At 41.0% G+C, this 14,366-nt stretch overlaps 1 protein-coding gene across 2 annotated transcripts in view; it reads right to left on the reverse strand.

Moving 5' to 3' along the window:
* The window catches only part of LanA (laminin subunit alpha), a 58,277-nt gene that overhangs the window by 23,993 nt on the left and 19,918 nt on the right, over positions 1 to 14,366 (reverse strand). For both annotated transcript variants that reach the window (XM_076135021.1, XM_076135022.1), the window contains 18 exons: positions 14,131 to 14,307; positions 13,220 to 13,342; positions 12,841 to 12,999; positions 12,027 to 12,280; positions 11,545 to 11,681; positions 10,742 to 10,880; positions 10,088 to 10,276; positions 9,558 to 9,893; positions 9,043 to 9,195; positions 8,067 to 8,241; positions 7,325 to 7,485; positions 6,924 to 7,083; positions 6,301 to 6,534; positions 4,725 to 4,887; positions 2,949 to 3,111; positions 1,701 to 1,823; positions 555 to 729; positions 199 to 310 (listed from right to left, as the gene is read on the reverse strand). In XM_076135021.1, the coding sequence (XP_075991136.1) occupies positions 199 to 310; positions 555 to 729; positions 1,701 to 1,823; positions 2,949 to 3,111; positions 4,725 to 4,887; positions 6,301 to 6,534; positions 6,924 to 7,083; positions 7,325 to 7,485; positions 8,067 to 8,241; positions 9,043 to 9,195; positions 9,558 to 9,893; positions 10,088 to 10,276; positions 10,742 to 10,880; positions 11,545 to 11,681; positions 12,027 to 12,280; positions 12,841 to 12,999; positions 13,220 to 13,342; positions 14,131 to 14,307 (3,133 nt within the window). The remainder of the gene's footprint in view (positions 1 to 198; positions 311 to 554; positions 730 to 1,700; positions 1,824 to 2,948; positions 3,112 to 4,724; positions 4,888 to 6,300; positions 6,535 to 6,923; positions 7,084 to 7,324; positions 7,486 to 8,066; positions 8,242 to 9,042; positions 9,196 to 9,557; positions 9,894 to 10,087; positions 10,277 to 10,741; positions 10,881 to 11,544; positions 11,682 to 12,026; positions 12,281 to 12,840; positions 13,000 to 13,219; positions 13,343 to 14,130; positions 14,308 to 14,366) is intronic.

Genomic DNA, 14,366 nt, shown 5'->3' on the forward strand with positions numbered 1-14,366 from the left:
CCTATAGCCTTCCTCAATAAACAGGCTATCCAACAGTTAAAGATTTTTTCAATTCGCACCAGCAGTTCCTGATATTAGCGCGTTCACACAAACAAACAAACTCTACATTTTATAATATCAGTATAGATTAAGGAAAAGGAAGTCCTTTCAGGTCGTGAAGTATATATTTTGCAGTGAATATAATATTGATGTACAGACCCATCATTGCCTCCGATGATGACGTCAGCGGCGGCAATAGCGCGGCTGTCTTCGGCCGCCGTGTACAGGATGAAGTACGCCAAATATCCTCCGTATGACGTCAAACGTTTGCCTGAAATAGTGTATTTTGTTCACTAGAGCAGTCTCACTCGGGAACTATCTTTGTATGATGAGCACGAGTATTTGTTCTGAGCTTGGGTGTCAATTTATCTATATAAGTATATATTTGGAAGGATATAAGTATGTTTATCAGCTATTTGATTACAATAGCACAAGCTCTGTTCAGTTTGGAATCAAATGACCTTGTGTGAGTTGTCCAATTTATTTATTTTTAATGACACATTCATTCATTTTACCTAGATAATAGTCAGGTGCTCCGAAGTAGACCACCTTCTGTTCAGCTTCATCTCCAACGAGGTCCACTGTGATGACAGAATCGTTCACTGTCACTGGTGGTAACGTCCACGGCGAGATGGTCAGCGTCTTGTTGGCGTCCACATTCGCAAGGAACCAATTGCTCATTCCATTCATCTGTAAAATTAATTTCTTTTCTTTCTTTCTTTTTCTTTTAAAAAGACAACTCCCGCACTAAGAATTGCTCTTGTGTCGCGAGTACTTTGACAAACATACAAACAACGGACACAAAGCACAACCAGACCGGAAAAAATATTTATGGATCGCACAAAAAATTGTTCCGTGCGGGACTCGAAACCACGACCTCTCGTTGCAGCGGTATCGGCGTGGCGACCTAAACCACTACGCTACGGAGGCAGTCAGATTGTTACATACATTTTCTTTTTTTTTTTTTAACCCATTACTGCCCCACTGCTGGGCAATGGTCTTCTCGCTAACTATGGAGGGGTAAGGCCTTCAGTACACCACGCTGGCCAAGTACCGGCTAGACTTTGCATGCCCTCAATAAATGTATTAAACCAAATTTATTCAAGCAAGGTTTCCGTTAGAGCAAGTGTTAATTATTTCTAATACAAACATAACTTCTACGTCATTCGTGTGTTACCTCGGGTTCGAACCGTCGACCACAGGTGGGATGTGCCAACATATAACATAACATCACGCCTGTTCTACCATATAGCCAAGAACTACAGTCCAAGAACTTAGTAGGGAGCCTTGTATGCAAGGTTCGCAGAGGTTACAAAATTCAGAATTTCAGTTATCCGTAGGCTTGTCCAGCTGATGGAAGCTTATTTGATACATCTTCTTTATTTTGAAAAGGCATGCCAAGGCTCTTTGTTAAGTTGCCGGACCGGCCACCTCCATACTAATATTATAAATGCGAAAGTAGCTCTGTATGTTACTCAATCAGGCCTAAACTACAGAATCAATTTGCATGAAATTTGGTATGGAGATATTTTGATACCCCAAAAAGCACATAGGCTACTTTTTACCCCGGGAAAATGACGCATTCTCATGGGAAAATTCAGGTGGCGGACGAAGTCGCGGGTAAAATCTGGTTCTATATAAGAGCTCATGTGATTACTTACCGAGACCCACGACAGGTAGGAACTGGAACACCTCGTGGTCTTCCCGAAGCAGTAGCACTTGGTACATCCTTCAGGGTTGGATCCTTGCAGATTGAAGTATTCCTCTTGGCACACGTCGCAAGACTGTTAATATAAAACAATAGATTTTAAGAAAAGAGAGTATATATAGACTACAGGAGAGAAAAGGCGCTCACAGCCAGTTGTGCTCACCGGTCGGTAAACGATCTGTGGGTTTGGGTTAAACAACCGTTGGCGCGGTCATTCTATAGATGGGTGACCGCAGTGGTATTTGAACTGTGCGTCTCTAACAACTGAGAAAACAGTCGTTAATCCATGTCAAAGGCCTTTCGGGCAGCTTGAACAACTTTGACACTAGGTTGACCACTAACCATACGATAGATGGATAGAGAGGAGAGAAAATCCAATATTTCAAATATCCAATATTGACAGTGTACAAATAATAATTAAAACTTCTTAATCTAGACACTCATAGGCAGCATTATCGTTTGGTAAACGATCAGTGAGTTCCTGCCACATTTTCATAAATATGTCCCTGTGATCGGAAGACGAAGTGCTCCTATGCTAAGCTAGCGATCCATTAGGGACTTATGGCAGTTAAAATTATACAACCATACAATAAAAAGCCTAAACCTTATTCTGTTATGTTCAGCTGCGATTTTTAATAACCATTTCTGAATAACTATCCGCAGAACGGACAGAAAAGAACAAAAAGAAATGTTATATTTGTCCAACACGCTTAAACATCATACAAATTAAAAGAAAAGAAAGAAACAAAATCGAAAAGATAAACAAGTAGGTATGTGTAGATGCACTTCGCAGCTGAACAAAAGCAATGGTGATCGCGCTCAGCGTAATGCTGTGGCACTTGCATTGCTGCAAGCGTTTGACAGCGCCCGTAGCTAGTTGCGCTCACCGGTCGGCAAACGATTTGTGGGTTAAGCAAACCTTGGCGCGATGGGTGACCGGATAGTGGTATTTGAACTGAGCGTCTCCGTGCTTCGGAGGGCACGTAAAAAGTCGGTCCCAGTTGTTATCAATTAGGATAACAGTCGTTAAGCCACGTCAAAGGCTTACGGGCGGCTTAAACAACTTTGACACTAGGTTGACCACTAACCATACGATAAGAAGAAGAAGAAGCTGATTTTCAGCGATCACCAAAGCTCATCAGTTGCATTTCTAACAGGTTTTTTATCCATTAGTTATCGAGAAACGTGAAATTCCTCTCACCTGGCCAGTAACATGTTTCTTGCAGTAACACTGCGCGGTGTTCTGATCGCAAACATCCTCCGTGGTTCCCTCCCTCTGGCAAGTGCACGGCACGCAGTTGGGGAACGCGTAGTGACCAGCCACGCAGTGGTCGCATGTACGACCCACTACGTTTTCTCGGCAACTAAAACAAAGATTTGACGCTTAGGTACTCTTTCATCAGTTGGGTAATTAAGATTGATGCTAATAATGTTTTGTTACTTTATTGAGTCGTAGAGAATATAATATAATAAGGAGCTCGTGGCTTAAAAACAAAAAACAAAAAAGAAAGTTAATTTATTCATACTTCGACGTTATAAATCTACTGACTGTCAAACCACCATATTTGTTTTATACCAAATAGCTCAATTGAATCTGCATTTACGGTACAGTGTAGCCCGTCTTTTGTTTTCGCGCCTCCGTCAGCCGAACGCGCGTACTTAATTATTAAAAATTATTTCAATTTAAAAGAAACGTATTCTAATACTGTTGCGAGCAATAATTGCTTCACTCACAACGGAATAAGAAGTAAAAGTATAATGTTGTGGCAAGTGCAAGTCCATGTGCGCAAGAAGTTTATCTTTTGTTAAAAAAGATGGCTCTAGTAGTCAAATTAAAAGGCGGTGTTAAGATTCTCCGCAGCAGAATGACTTCCCGTGCGTGTCTTTGTTTCGTTGGTGAGTGAACCTTCAGTATTATTATATTGTAGTGTAGCTCAGATTATTTCCCTGCTGCCCTCTCGATTTTAGTTAATCGTAGTAGTAGTAGTAGTTTTATATTTTTGGAGGGCTCATCATGTTAACGCAGTCATGATGAGCTAATAATACTATTATATCGTTGTTCTGCAGTAATTGCACTGATTGCAGTACACACCTACACAATATAAATCACTTTGAACCAGAGATTTCGGTGTAATGGAAGGTATGCAGGAGTGAAGAATATCTTTAGTTCCCGAGTAAGTTTACTTCTGAGCGTATTGTGAACAACGTGATGTACATATCCACGCGCACGCCTATGAGATTGCTTAGTATTGTATTGTAGGCAGTAGGTAGTTAGTACACGGCAGCGGCCGCACCTAGCGACGACATGTCGCGTCATACTGAGGTACACACGCATGCAACCACGTCTATGCGATCATTATAGAACACTATGTGGCGGCGACGACCGGCGCGACCTCTAACATACTTACGTCTTAAATATCGCTTATAAATCGTATTGCAGGTAGGCCCGTATGTTACAAAAGCTCATCGGAAAATTGTATGTATGTATATGTACCAAGACTAACGCGAAATAAAAAAATCCAATGGGGATGTTAAGAACGGATACTGACACCGAAACCGAATTAAACTGATACCGAAATATTTTTTTCTGTCTGCCTGTCGGTCTGTCTGTTTTTCTGTAGGTTTCAGCATCACATAAAAATAGAATAGGTACTGGAGCAACATATATGGTACATTTATCGCACATTATTTGCCAAATTAATTGATTGCATTTTGGAAATAAATCGGATAGCTTAAAAACAGACTATACGGTCCTAAAACAACGTATCGTGCACATTAGCCGAGCTATTTAACCTTTGTGAAGCAAGTCGGAGAATGTACCTACCACTGTGAAGGTAAATGTACCTACCACTAAAAATATAATTAATACATTTGCTTGCGCTGCCTAAACAGTTGCATAAATCTGAAAACTATATATGGCATTATATGGCAATTTGGTTCGTCTTAAAAATGTTTCAATCAATAATAAAATACTTACGCGCAATTTCCGCTGTCAGCCTCGCACTGCAGTTGGTTGCCGACGACGCCGAGCGGGTTACAGTTGCAGTCGTCACAACCGCGCTGAACGTCGAAGTTGAACGTGTACGGCTTGCAGCGATCGCATTCCTCACCCTCCACGTTCTTGGGGCAGATGCAGGTACCTAGGGAACGAATGTATTGAAGATATGAGACCATGACATCCATCTATCGAAAGGTTAAAAGATAGGATGTTGACTACAGGCTGCAGTGGCAGATGACAGTTAATATGACTTTAGACTTTTAGTTCACATTAATAAATCATTAACAAAGAAATGCAAACGGTATCTGCAGCTGCCGTTTGCAGTATGCAGTCTGAAGTTGCAGTTTGGAGTCCGCTTTTGACTGCGGATTGTAACCTTAAAGTTACAACATTTATAGTCACAATACACCAAGGGCCTGTGCAAACGAGGGACAATCCTGAGGGCACTTTTTGTCTTTTATTATACACTAGCTGACCCGTGCGGCTCCGCTCGCGTGAATTTCGTACTGTTGCTTATTCGTTTGAGCACGCGAATTGCGAAGCACTCGATACACCTACACATAAAAATGTTAACAACTCTTTTGTCATCTAATGGTTATTTACGAAAGGGACCCGAAAGGCACACAATGTGACACAGGCTAAGGCAGGCCTGATTTCCTGTGGTTACCTTCTTTTCCGCTCTCGTCTGTATCCGTAGCAGTTTACAGTGTAAAATATAATACCTTATAATAGACTGACCATTGCTTACCCGTCTGGATTCAGAATATTATTATAGGTCCTAACTGCGCCGGAGCTCTTCAGACGCGTAATAATGTATACTTGCGATGATACGTCCGAAACCGCGTAACCCGTAATTATTTTTTATACTTATATCATCCGTTGTTTATTTTTGAAAACTTACCACATAGTCTGTTTCATAGCTATCCAATTTATTTCCTTAATGCAACCAATTAATTTGGTTATTAATTTTAGAAAAAACATGCTTTGTTGCGGTTTATAACGCCATCTATTGGTTGGTGCGAACAACAGGTATCGATGCGGCAGGCGCCGCGTTCACTATGCGAATGTTGTGAAATGGATTGTAACGCCATCTATGGTCTCTATAGGGAAACGCAGGTTCAAACGATTTCTACGTATTTTTTTCAATTTTCTAAAAATCTTTGAAATTTTATGCTATAAAAAGTATCCTAGAAATTGCTCCACTACTTATTCTATGCATATACCAAATTTCAGTGCATTCTGTCCGGTAGTTTTTACGTGATAGCGACACATACAGACGGAGGACAGACAGACAGACAGACAGACAGAAAAGAAAATTATAAATTGCAGATTCGGTATCAGTATCGGTTACTAAATATCCCCCATTGGTTTTTTTTTAAATATATTCAATGTACAGAATTAACCTCTCTACAGATTTATTATAAGTATATAGATTTCTTACAAGTATTTTTGTTCATATTATTCGTGGTTCGGCTTTTTTTGTCGGCTTAAAAGTCCCTTGTATGAGCAGGCCTATGCTAATTTTCAATAGAATTTCAACAGCATTTGGACATACCGTTATCATCGCAAATAGCAGTCTGCGGGCAGGTGCAAGGCCTACAGTTGGGGAAGCCGAAGTACCCGGTGCGGCAGGTGGTACAGGAGCGGCCGATCACGTTGGGCTTGCAAGGACACTGTCCGCCGAAGGTGTCGCACTCCAGCTCAGTGGAGCCCATGAAGTCACACATACAGGCCAGCGCGCCGCTGTTGTACTCAGCTGTTATTGAGAACATCGCCTCGCGACAGAAACCTGCGTAATAAAGAATAGAGCTTTAAATCCGTGAGTTTTAAAGTGATGGCTAGATTGAGTAAAATATTTTAAGGTGGACACCAAGTTTTGTAAGGTTTTACGATCTACATATTGAATTTAATTAGTGTTTGGAAAAAAGGTATCCTGTACTTATATAAAGTACCTATATTACGGATTATTACTGTACTGCTTTACTGCTTAAGGTGAAACAATTGGTAAATTATTTCTACAGGAAAAGCACATAGACTTTTTAGCGTCTACGCTTTCACCCTTACATGCGGACTCGCTTCAATGTCCGTTTTTTAAGCCTGATTATCACATAGGATACTTATAACCACGGAAAATCTTTTCACGCGGACGGTAGCTAGACTAGCTAGTTGTTTACATACCAGTTTCATTTGGGAAGATATGGTAGTGATTGTTGGCGCATTTCTCGATGAACTCGCGCGTGTAGTCGATGATGTTAGCCTCGGTCAGCGCCGTGTCCACGAAGTCGTTGGCTGCTATCACTAGCACGTAGTCCAGCCACACCGGCTTGCCAGTGTCGTCCTGAAATAAACATACACACAGGCATATATAAAAGTTAAAGCAGAAGTTAAAGCCTCCTTCACATTGCAACTTTTAGAAACAAGGACGTGCGCACGAGTCTTTACACTCTCGAGGTACGCTAACAAAAGTTTCTTTAATTAAATACCTTAGAATGCCTGACGTTTCGGCGCTGATTAAACTAGCCGTGGTTGCAGGCAACATGCTATTACAAAATTTTCGTACTATTAAGATGGAGACTTACATTAAAAGTGATAGTAAAGTTGTCTGTGACAGGGAACCGGTTGTTGCCATCAGCTTGCTTCAGCAGCGCTCGGCAGCCGAAGTTGGAAGGACAGTGCTGCACCGGCAGACTGCTGTCGAAAGACTGCGTGTCCGTCTTCAGAGCTACGTCGATCTTGCTCTCTGTGGGAGGAAATAAAATACTTGAAACATACTGTAGCTCGATTCACTACTAATATTGATTACAGACAACCGGCTAGCTGTAGATACATTTTGCACGAAAATCTGATCAGCGCCTCTATTGGGCTGCGGAAGAGCTATTTTGACGGTACATTTTAAATGTCAAACTCTCGTTACTCGACAGTAGCGACTGTAAAAAAATTCTACTGGCCATAAGGCAAAGGCAAATGAAATGCTATCCTGCTGAAATTCTGACCGTCTTGGGTAAGTAGCAGTATCTTTTGATACAGGTACTTTATTTTGGAAATATCGTACATTCCAAAGCACTCTACTCAGTTGTGAAAGTTTAGATGTTAACGTAGCAACCTCGCCGTATTAACCGTAGCACCGTGTGGTGTATTTGAATCCCACGTGGGACAAATTTCTGTCTTATGAGCACGAGTATCTATTCTTAACTTGATTACAAATCTATCTATATAAGCATGTTTATCAGTTGTATAGTTACCATAGTAAAATCTCTGCTTAGTTTAGAAACAGATAACCGAGCATGAGTTTACAAAAATAAGAAGAAAGTAAAGTCTTACCTGGATGGTCGGGCTGGTAGTAATGAACCAGGAACATGTAATCGTTGGGCTCGGGGACCTTGCCCTCGATCTTGAGAGGCTCCACTCCTGGCTGCAAGTACACCACCACGGTGGAGTTGTCCAAGTTCGGTAGTCTCTGTTCACGGTCACCACCCACACCTGATTCAGCTTCCACCTGCCAAAAGCAGTCATTTAAATATTGACATCTAATTTAGATCCATAGGACTCAAGGCCGCTCTCATTACGGGAGGAGACTCTTGCCCAGCTGTCGGACATTAATGGGTTAAATTGATTTATTCTTGATTTTATCGATTCTTGTAATCGGATATTTGTCAAGTATTTCGGATTTCGTCTAGTCCTTCCGTTTTCTTTTTGCTCTCTTTTGTTTTTTATTGACGCTCCATTCTTACTAGTCATATTATAATGTTTCATATCCTCCCTCAATAAAATAAATGGACTGTTCGAGCCAACAATGACTCTTAAACGCCTACACCAAGGCTATTAGCAACAATTCCCCGTCGGTGAGAATCAAGAAAAAAGTGTCAGTGCGTAATGGACGACTGTATGATGCACATCATTTTACCACAAATTAATATAGTTGCAAAATAATTAGTATCTACAAGCATCCATCGTCGTATTCATTCTCCAATAACCTGCGCATTCATGGACTATTCAACACAAAAGTATAAGTAAACTAATATAAGTATAAATGAGTATAGATTTAAGAAAGAACTGTAAAGTTTACAACTGGCAAAATGCCTTTATTGCTGAGAGTAGTGTTAAGATGATACAAGTAATCTTCGAAATTATCACATGTTTCAAGAATTATGAAGATATCATGAATGTCCGAAAGTTATTTTTTAAGAACTTTCATACATGCAGAGTTTTTGGAAGTATTTAGTCCCCACCTGCATAAAGCCTGATTCCGGGAGGGGACCTTTGCAGTGGATGGTACAGTATAAAATTTATTAGTTACCTTCTTAGAGTCGACGGCAGCGGTGAAGACAGCCGGCTCGCACTTGCCGTTGCGTCTCAAGCAGTAAGGGCGCGGTGTTATGTAGTCCATGTGCCATTCTGACTCTGGGATCGCTATGATGGACTTCACTCCCACGTTGGAGCCCACGTCACCCTGGATTCAACAAACAGGAATTTAGCAAATGGGTTGTAGAATACTCAGGTACTGGCTGATATTTAGCCACAGCAACCAGTTTTACACAAGGTAAACTGCGCAGGAGTAGATAAATAACCATCAGTCTCTGTTTCCTTACGCCTGTAGGTCACAATGAAGATATTCTGAGGCGACCAGTGACATGAAATTACTTAACAGTAAAATCTTGGAATAACTTCTTAGAGAGATTTAGGATTGACATTTGTCTGGTGGCTACAGCTGTGCTCCATAGTTATACAAGCTGATATATTATCATTCTTTGGTAATTAATACTATGTCAGTAGTAGTGTTATATAAAACAATATTATTCTGCAAACACTCACCCTCAGATAAACAACATTATTAGCATCCTGCACATTGAAGACCTGGATCCTGGACAGATCATCGACCATAGCCTGTCTGCAGGCAGCGGTGTACCGGCAATCATTGATGTTAATCACAGCCACGGTCTCAGGTCCGTCCCCTGACTGGAACCGGACCGTCAGTCCCCTGGGAATGATCTCTGACGTGTTCCTCATCTCCAGCTGTGTGGGAGTCACGTATTCCAGCAGCAGTATGTACTGTCCTGGCGGCGTGATCTTCATGTTGAATTGAACCTCTTGACCGTCGCCTGATACGATAGGAATTGAGTTCGCAGCGGCTCCTAGTTCGTTTAGTTGCTGTGAATTAGAAAAATATTTAATTGGTTAGTGATAGTAAATATGCTCATGAGATATCGAGCTTGATATATAAGGCGGGCAAAGTAATAAAAAAATCAACGCAGACACATGTTAGTTCCAAATATACTAATTTATTTTCTTTTCTTTTAAAAGACAAATTATAACAATAGCTATATTCTTTTCTGGAAGCTTACCTGCACATTGTCGATGTAGGCGTCAACCGAAGTGCTGAGACTGTTGACATCAGCGATGGGTCTGCCGGCGACGCTGGGGTACGCGAAGTGTCGGCACAGTCGCTGGTCCCCTACCTCACACGGCTTGTCCACCAGCTTGGTCAGCACCGTGGCCTCGTAGTACGCCTCTGGGATTAGGACGAAGTAATCCTGGGGGAAAGGAAACGCATGAGGTAACGGGATTGAATATTTATTACTATAGTGTAGCCAATGTTTATTGGAGGAATACGATTAATTAAACAAAAATTCAATGAAACTTAGCGAAAGAAGTTCTAAATCCCATTTTTCAGCCTTTCCTTATTTTAAAAACAAGTCCACCATATTTTATACGTATACTTTCGTCGTCTTATTTTTTAGGTTATTTTTTTCGATGTTTCGACGTCCTTTCATCGTTTTTTTACGACGTCGCATGGAAACTTACCAAATTAAAAGTAGTAATATTTTAAGTTCTTCCGTGTTTGTACCGGGACTGCAAATAGTGATGAATGCGACAAAGAAAATGTGTGTGATTATGATATGCACATATGCTAATTCTATGACAAAACTCTTATTGTACACAGGAGTTCTCAGTCCTCTGGCTTAAAACTGCTGGAGTAAGGCGTGCAATAGACTTACAAGCATGACTTCCTTGGTAGTTTTGAAGGTGACCATCCAGTTGCCAGGGTTGATGACGAAGGGTGAAGGAGCGATGCCCTTGTCTCCAGCAACCGTCACCAGCTGCGGTGATGAAGTTGGACGCAGGGCTACGTTGAACCTGAAACATTTATATTATTTTAGCAAATTAATTTGCAATAATACTTAACAATCAGTTGCGTAGTGCTACTTATAGTGTTATAGTGCTTCTTATGATAAGATGTATGAATGTGAATGAAGCTAAAGAAGATTTTAGGGATCCTAGCAAGTGGCGTTCTTTGGTATATGCCTACCAACAAAATCGAAATCAAATTATTTATTCATTTAGGTCAAATGTTGACACTTATGTTAGTTTGAATCTACCACTAGCTCGGAAATGGGAAGAAGCCAAAGAGAATAGCTAGCAAGCAACTCACGGCCACTTAATAGAGAAATCTCCGTAAGAAATAGCCGTGATTTTATATAAAAGCAAACTGCGCGAGAGTTCGTTACGACTGTGTACGCGAGAGTTCGTTACGACACTTCATACAAAGATACACTACACAAATTTCTGATCAGAATTCGATTAGATCAGATAGTCAGGCGCAGGACTAATGATTTTACGTGCTCTCCGAGGCAACAAGGTAAGGCACACAATATTGTTCCGTTTAGGCAGACGGCCACTCGTAAAATCATCAACCAAATACTTTAAAAGCATGTTTTTTAAGAAAGAAAACAAACACTTTATTTAATGTGGAATAATCACAAAACAGAGAAAATAAGGTAAATACAAGTGGTGTACTAACGTCTGCTGTATGTCTACAACGCTGTCGGGCGTGATGACGATGGTGGCGATGACCACGTCCTTCAGAGGGTTGGAGTACTTCAACACCATGCGGTACAGCGACGACTTGTGGATCACCACGCGGTTCGTCACTTGGTTCTATGAACAAAACATAATTATAATAGGGTGTGATTATAATATGCAATTTCAAGAGTCAAAAAAAGAAATAGAAACTGTCTTAAAACAACCATTATAGGGCTATCCTTTTACTTTTAAAGGCGTTCAGCCAAACAACTGGAAAATATAAATTGGAGCGCAGACGCAGTACAGAAGGCACTCCATTAATCTAGGAGTCGTCGCACCTGGCATTTATTTCGTAGCGAAATTAAGAATTAATTTGCTTTACAGAGTTAAGCTTCACTTTGCAAATTCCTTTTCCATACCTATAGATAAACCTTTTAGATGTGGTACCTAACTGTTTAAAAATAAAGAGACAACACAAACCTGCAGCATAGAGAACACGACATATCCTCTCCAGGAGTAGCCAGGGAACACTTCCTCGGAGTTCCTGTACCTCACTTGTCCGGACTGCGTGTAGCCCTCCTCCACCTCGTACTTGTACTGGTGCAGCGTGGGGAAGTAGTGGGCGCGGATGGGCTGGTCGCAGCGCCGACCTTCCACCCTCGAGTGGCAGCGGCACTGGCCGGTCGTCTTGTCGCAGTTGTTGTCGATTGAACCGCCGATGTCGCAGTCACAGTCTGAATTTAATAGATGAATTAGTGGGTTGATTTTTAGAACGTGAAATATTACTTCTGCATCAGGGAGTTGCAGTCCTTTCCATTCATAAGAGATTTAGTAAGGAGCTTTTATATGTATTTATCCGATAACGCGAATAAAAACGGAGTGTTATCGACAACAGATACATGCGCACACGCATTATTCTGTGCCATAAATATAAGTATGTTTGTGCGGGTTTATCGGGCACTTAATGCCGATGCCTTTCAAAGACCTGCTCTGCGCTTAACTGCGACGCCAGCTTTTAAGCGCGGCAATTTGTTTCTTATGAGGCTACAGTTTGTTTATTGTTCTTTATTGTTCTTTTCTTTTACTGGCAGAAGTAGAAAGGCAGAAAGAGAAAGGCTATACGTATTATAATATAAAGTCCCATTCTCTGTCTGTCCGTCAATTTGCAATAAGCTCAAAATCTATTAAACTGATAGGCGTCTTTCATCAATACATTGAAATATTCTCGCGGAAGGTTAGTGTATAATTTGTTGTGGGATAGTCAAATGGCTAGTGAATCATAAAGCATACATACCGGTACATCCGAACATGTTGTTATCATCCAGGTTGTAGTATCCGTCTTGGCACTGGTCGCACTGTCGTTCGCCCACGTTCTGCTTGCACATACACTGTCCGGAGCGCGTCTCGCACGAGCCCAGACCACCGACTGTACCGGGCCGGTAACACTCGCATTCTGTGGGAAAATAACTTTATTAAATCTAGTAAAATGTAACGAATAAGCACAACGGGACGGATATCCCGCGAGCGGAGCCGCACGGCTCAGCTAGTAGAGTAGTAGTAGTAAAAAAAATTGTATTTTCAGAAATTTTGACCCATTCTCTCTTATGTGACGCAAGCGAAGTTGCGCGAGTCAGCTAGTGTGTTATAGTTTTCTAATAAAACTGTAAACTTACCCTGGCATCCGTAAGGGTTGTATTCTTGTAGGTTCCAGAACAAAGGTTTGCAGTCGTTGCAGATACGACCATGAACGCGGTCCTTGCACTGACAGAGCTCTCCGGCCGGCACTGAACCGCAACCTGGACAACAACAGTTAGTTAGTTCACGAAATCTTCCTGAACTATTCATTAAAGGTATAGTTAGTATGCTTGCAAGGTTTTTGCAGCTTACAGTGGCCTGTTTGATACAACAACTTTATGTTAAACTTATTTTGAAACTATTCAGAAATATAATATTCTAAATAAATAGCAATGCTGATTCAGGCGCAATCAATAATTTAAAGGGATATATTATGTTGACTTTTAAAATATGTTGACTATGCTGAGTCAACGACTCGGACTTCAATGCACATATTTTCAATTAAATGGAGGTCTTCTAAATATTTTAATTGGTGAAAAGGGTTAATTGAGATGTCTGACATATCTCTAGATAATTTTAGAAACCTTGTAAGCCACTCTTCTAACAGTTTAACAATGCCACCACTAGATGTCAGCAAACCAAAAAATGTATCGCGACTAGGGGAAGAAAATCCTTATTTATTTTCTTATTGTTAAATTATAGAACATTCCTCAATTTAACGAGTACTATTTAGGGATGAGAGGGTCATGCCTCTATGACCCTCAATCTTCAGAGTGCGCCAGAGCTCTTTACTAAGATATCAGGATAAAGAAGACAATAAAATTAATAACGCATTTTCCGCTTTTCCGGTCCTAAAATTAATAACGTTGTTTCCCGGTTTCTGCTTATGAAAAAAGGTCGCGATTTCATGTATGTATAATATTATAATGCCTTAAACGCGATTGAAAATTAAAGGTTAGAATACCTTATTTGTTCACCCGACGTTTATGTATGTATGTTTGTATGTTACCTGCAAAGCTAGCGATGACTCCCCGAGGGTCACAGTTGCACTCCTCGCAGGCCGGGTAGTTGTAGAACTGTTCCTTGCACTTGTCGCACTTGGTGCCGTCGAAGTTAGGCTTGCAGTGGCACTGGCCGTTGTCGTCGCATGTGGAACCGATGGAGCCTGAGGCGTCGCAGTAGCAAGCTGTGGGTGTAAATGATGGTGTATTCGTTAGTTGTTTTGTGTGTTAAAGAACTGGAAAT

Source organism: Anticarsia gemmatalis, chromosome Z, assembly GCF_050436995.1.
Source record: "Anticarsia gemmatalis isolate Benzon Research Colony breed Stoneville strain chromosome Z, ilAntGemm2 primary, whole genome shotgun sequence".
NCBI classification, from domain to species: domain Eukaryota; kingdom Metazoa; phylum Arthropoda; class Insecta; order Lepidoptera; family Erebidae; genus Anticarsia; species Anticarsia gemmatalis.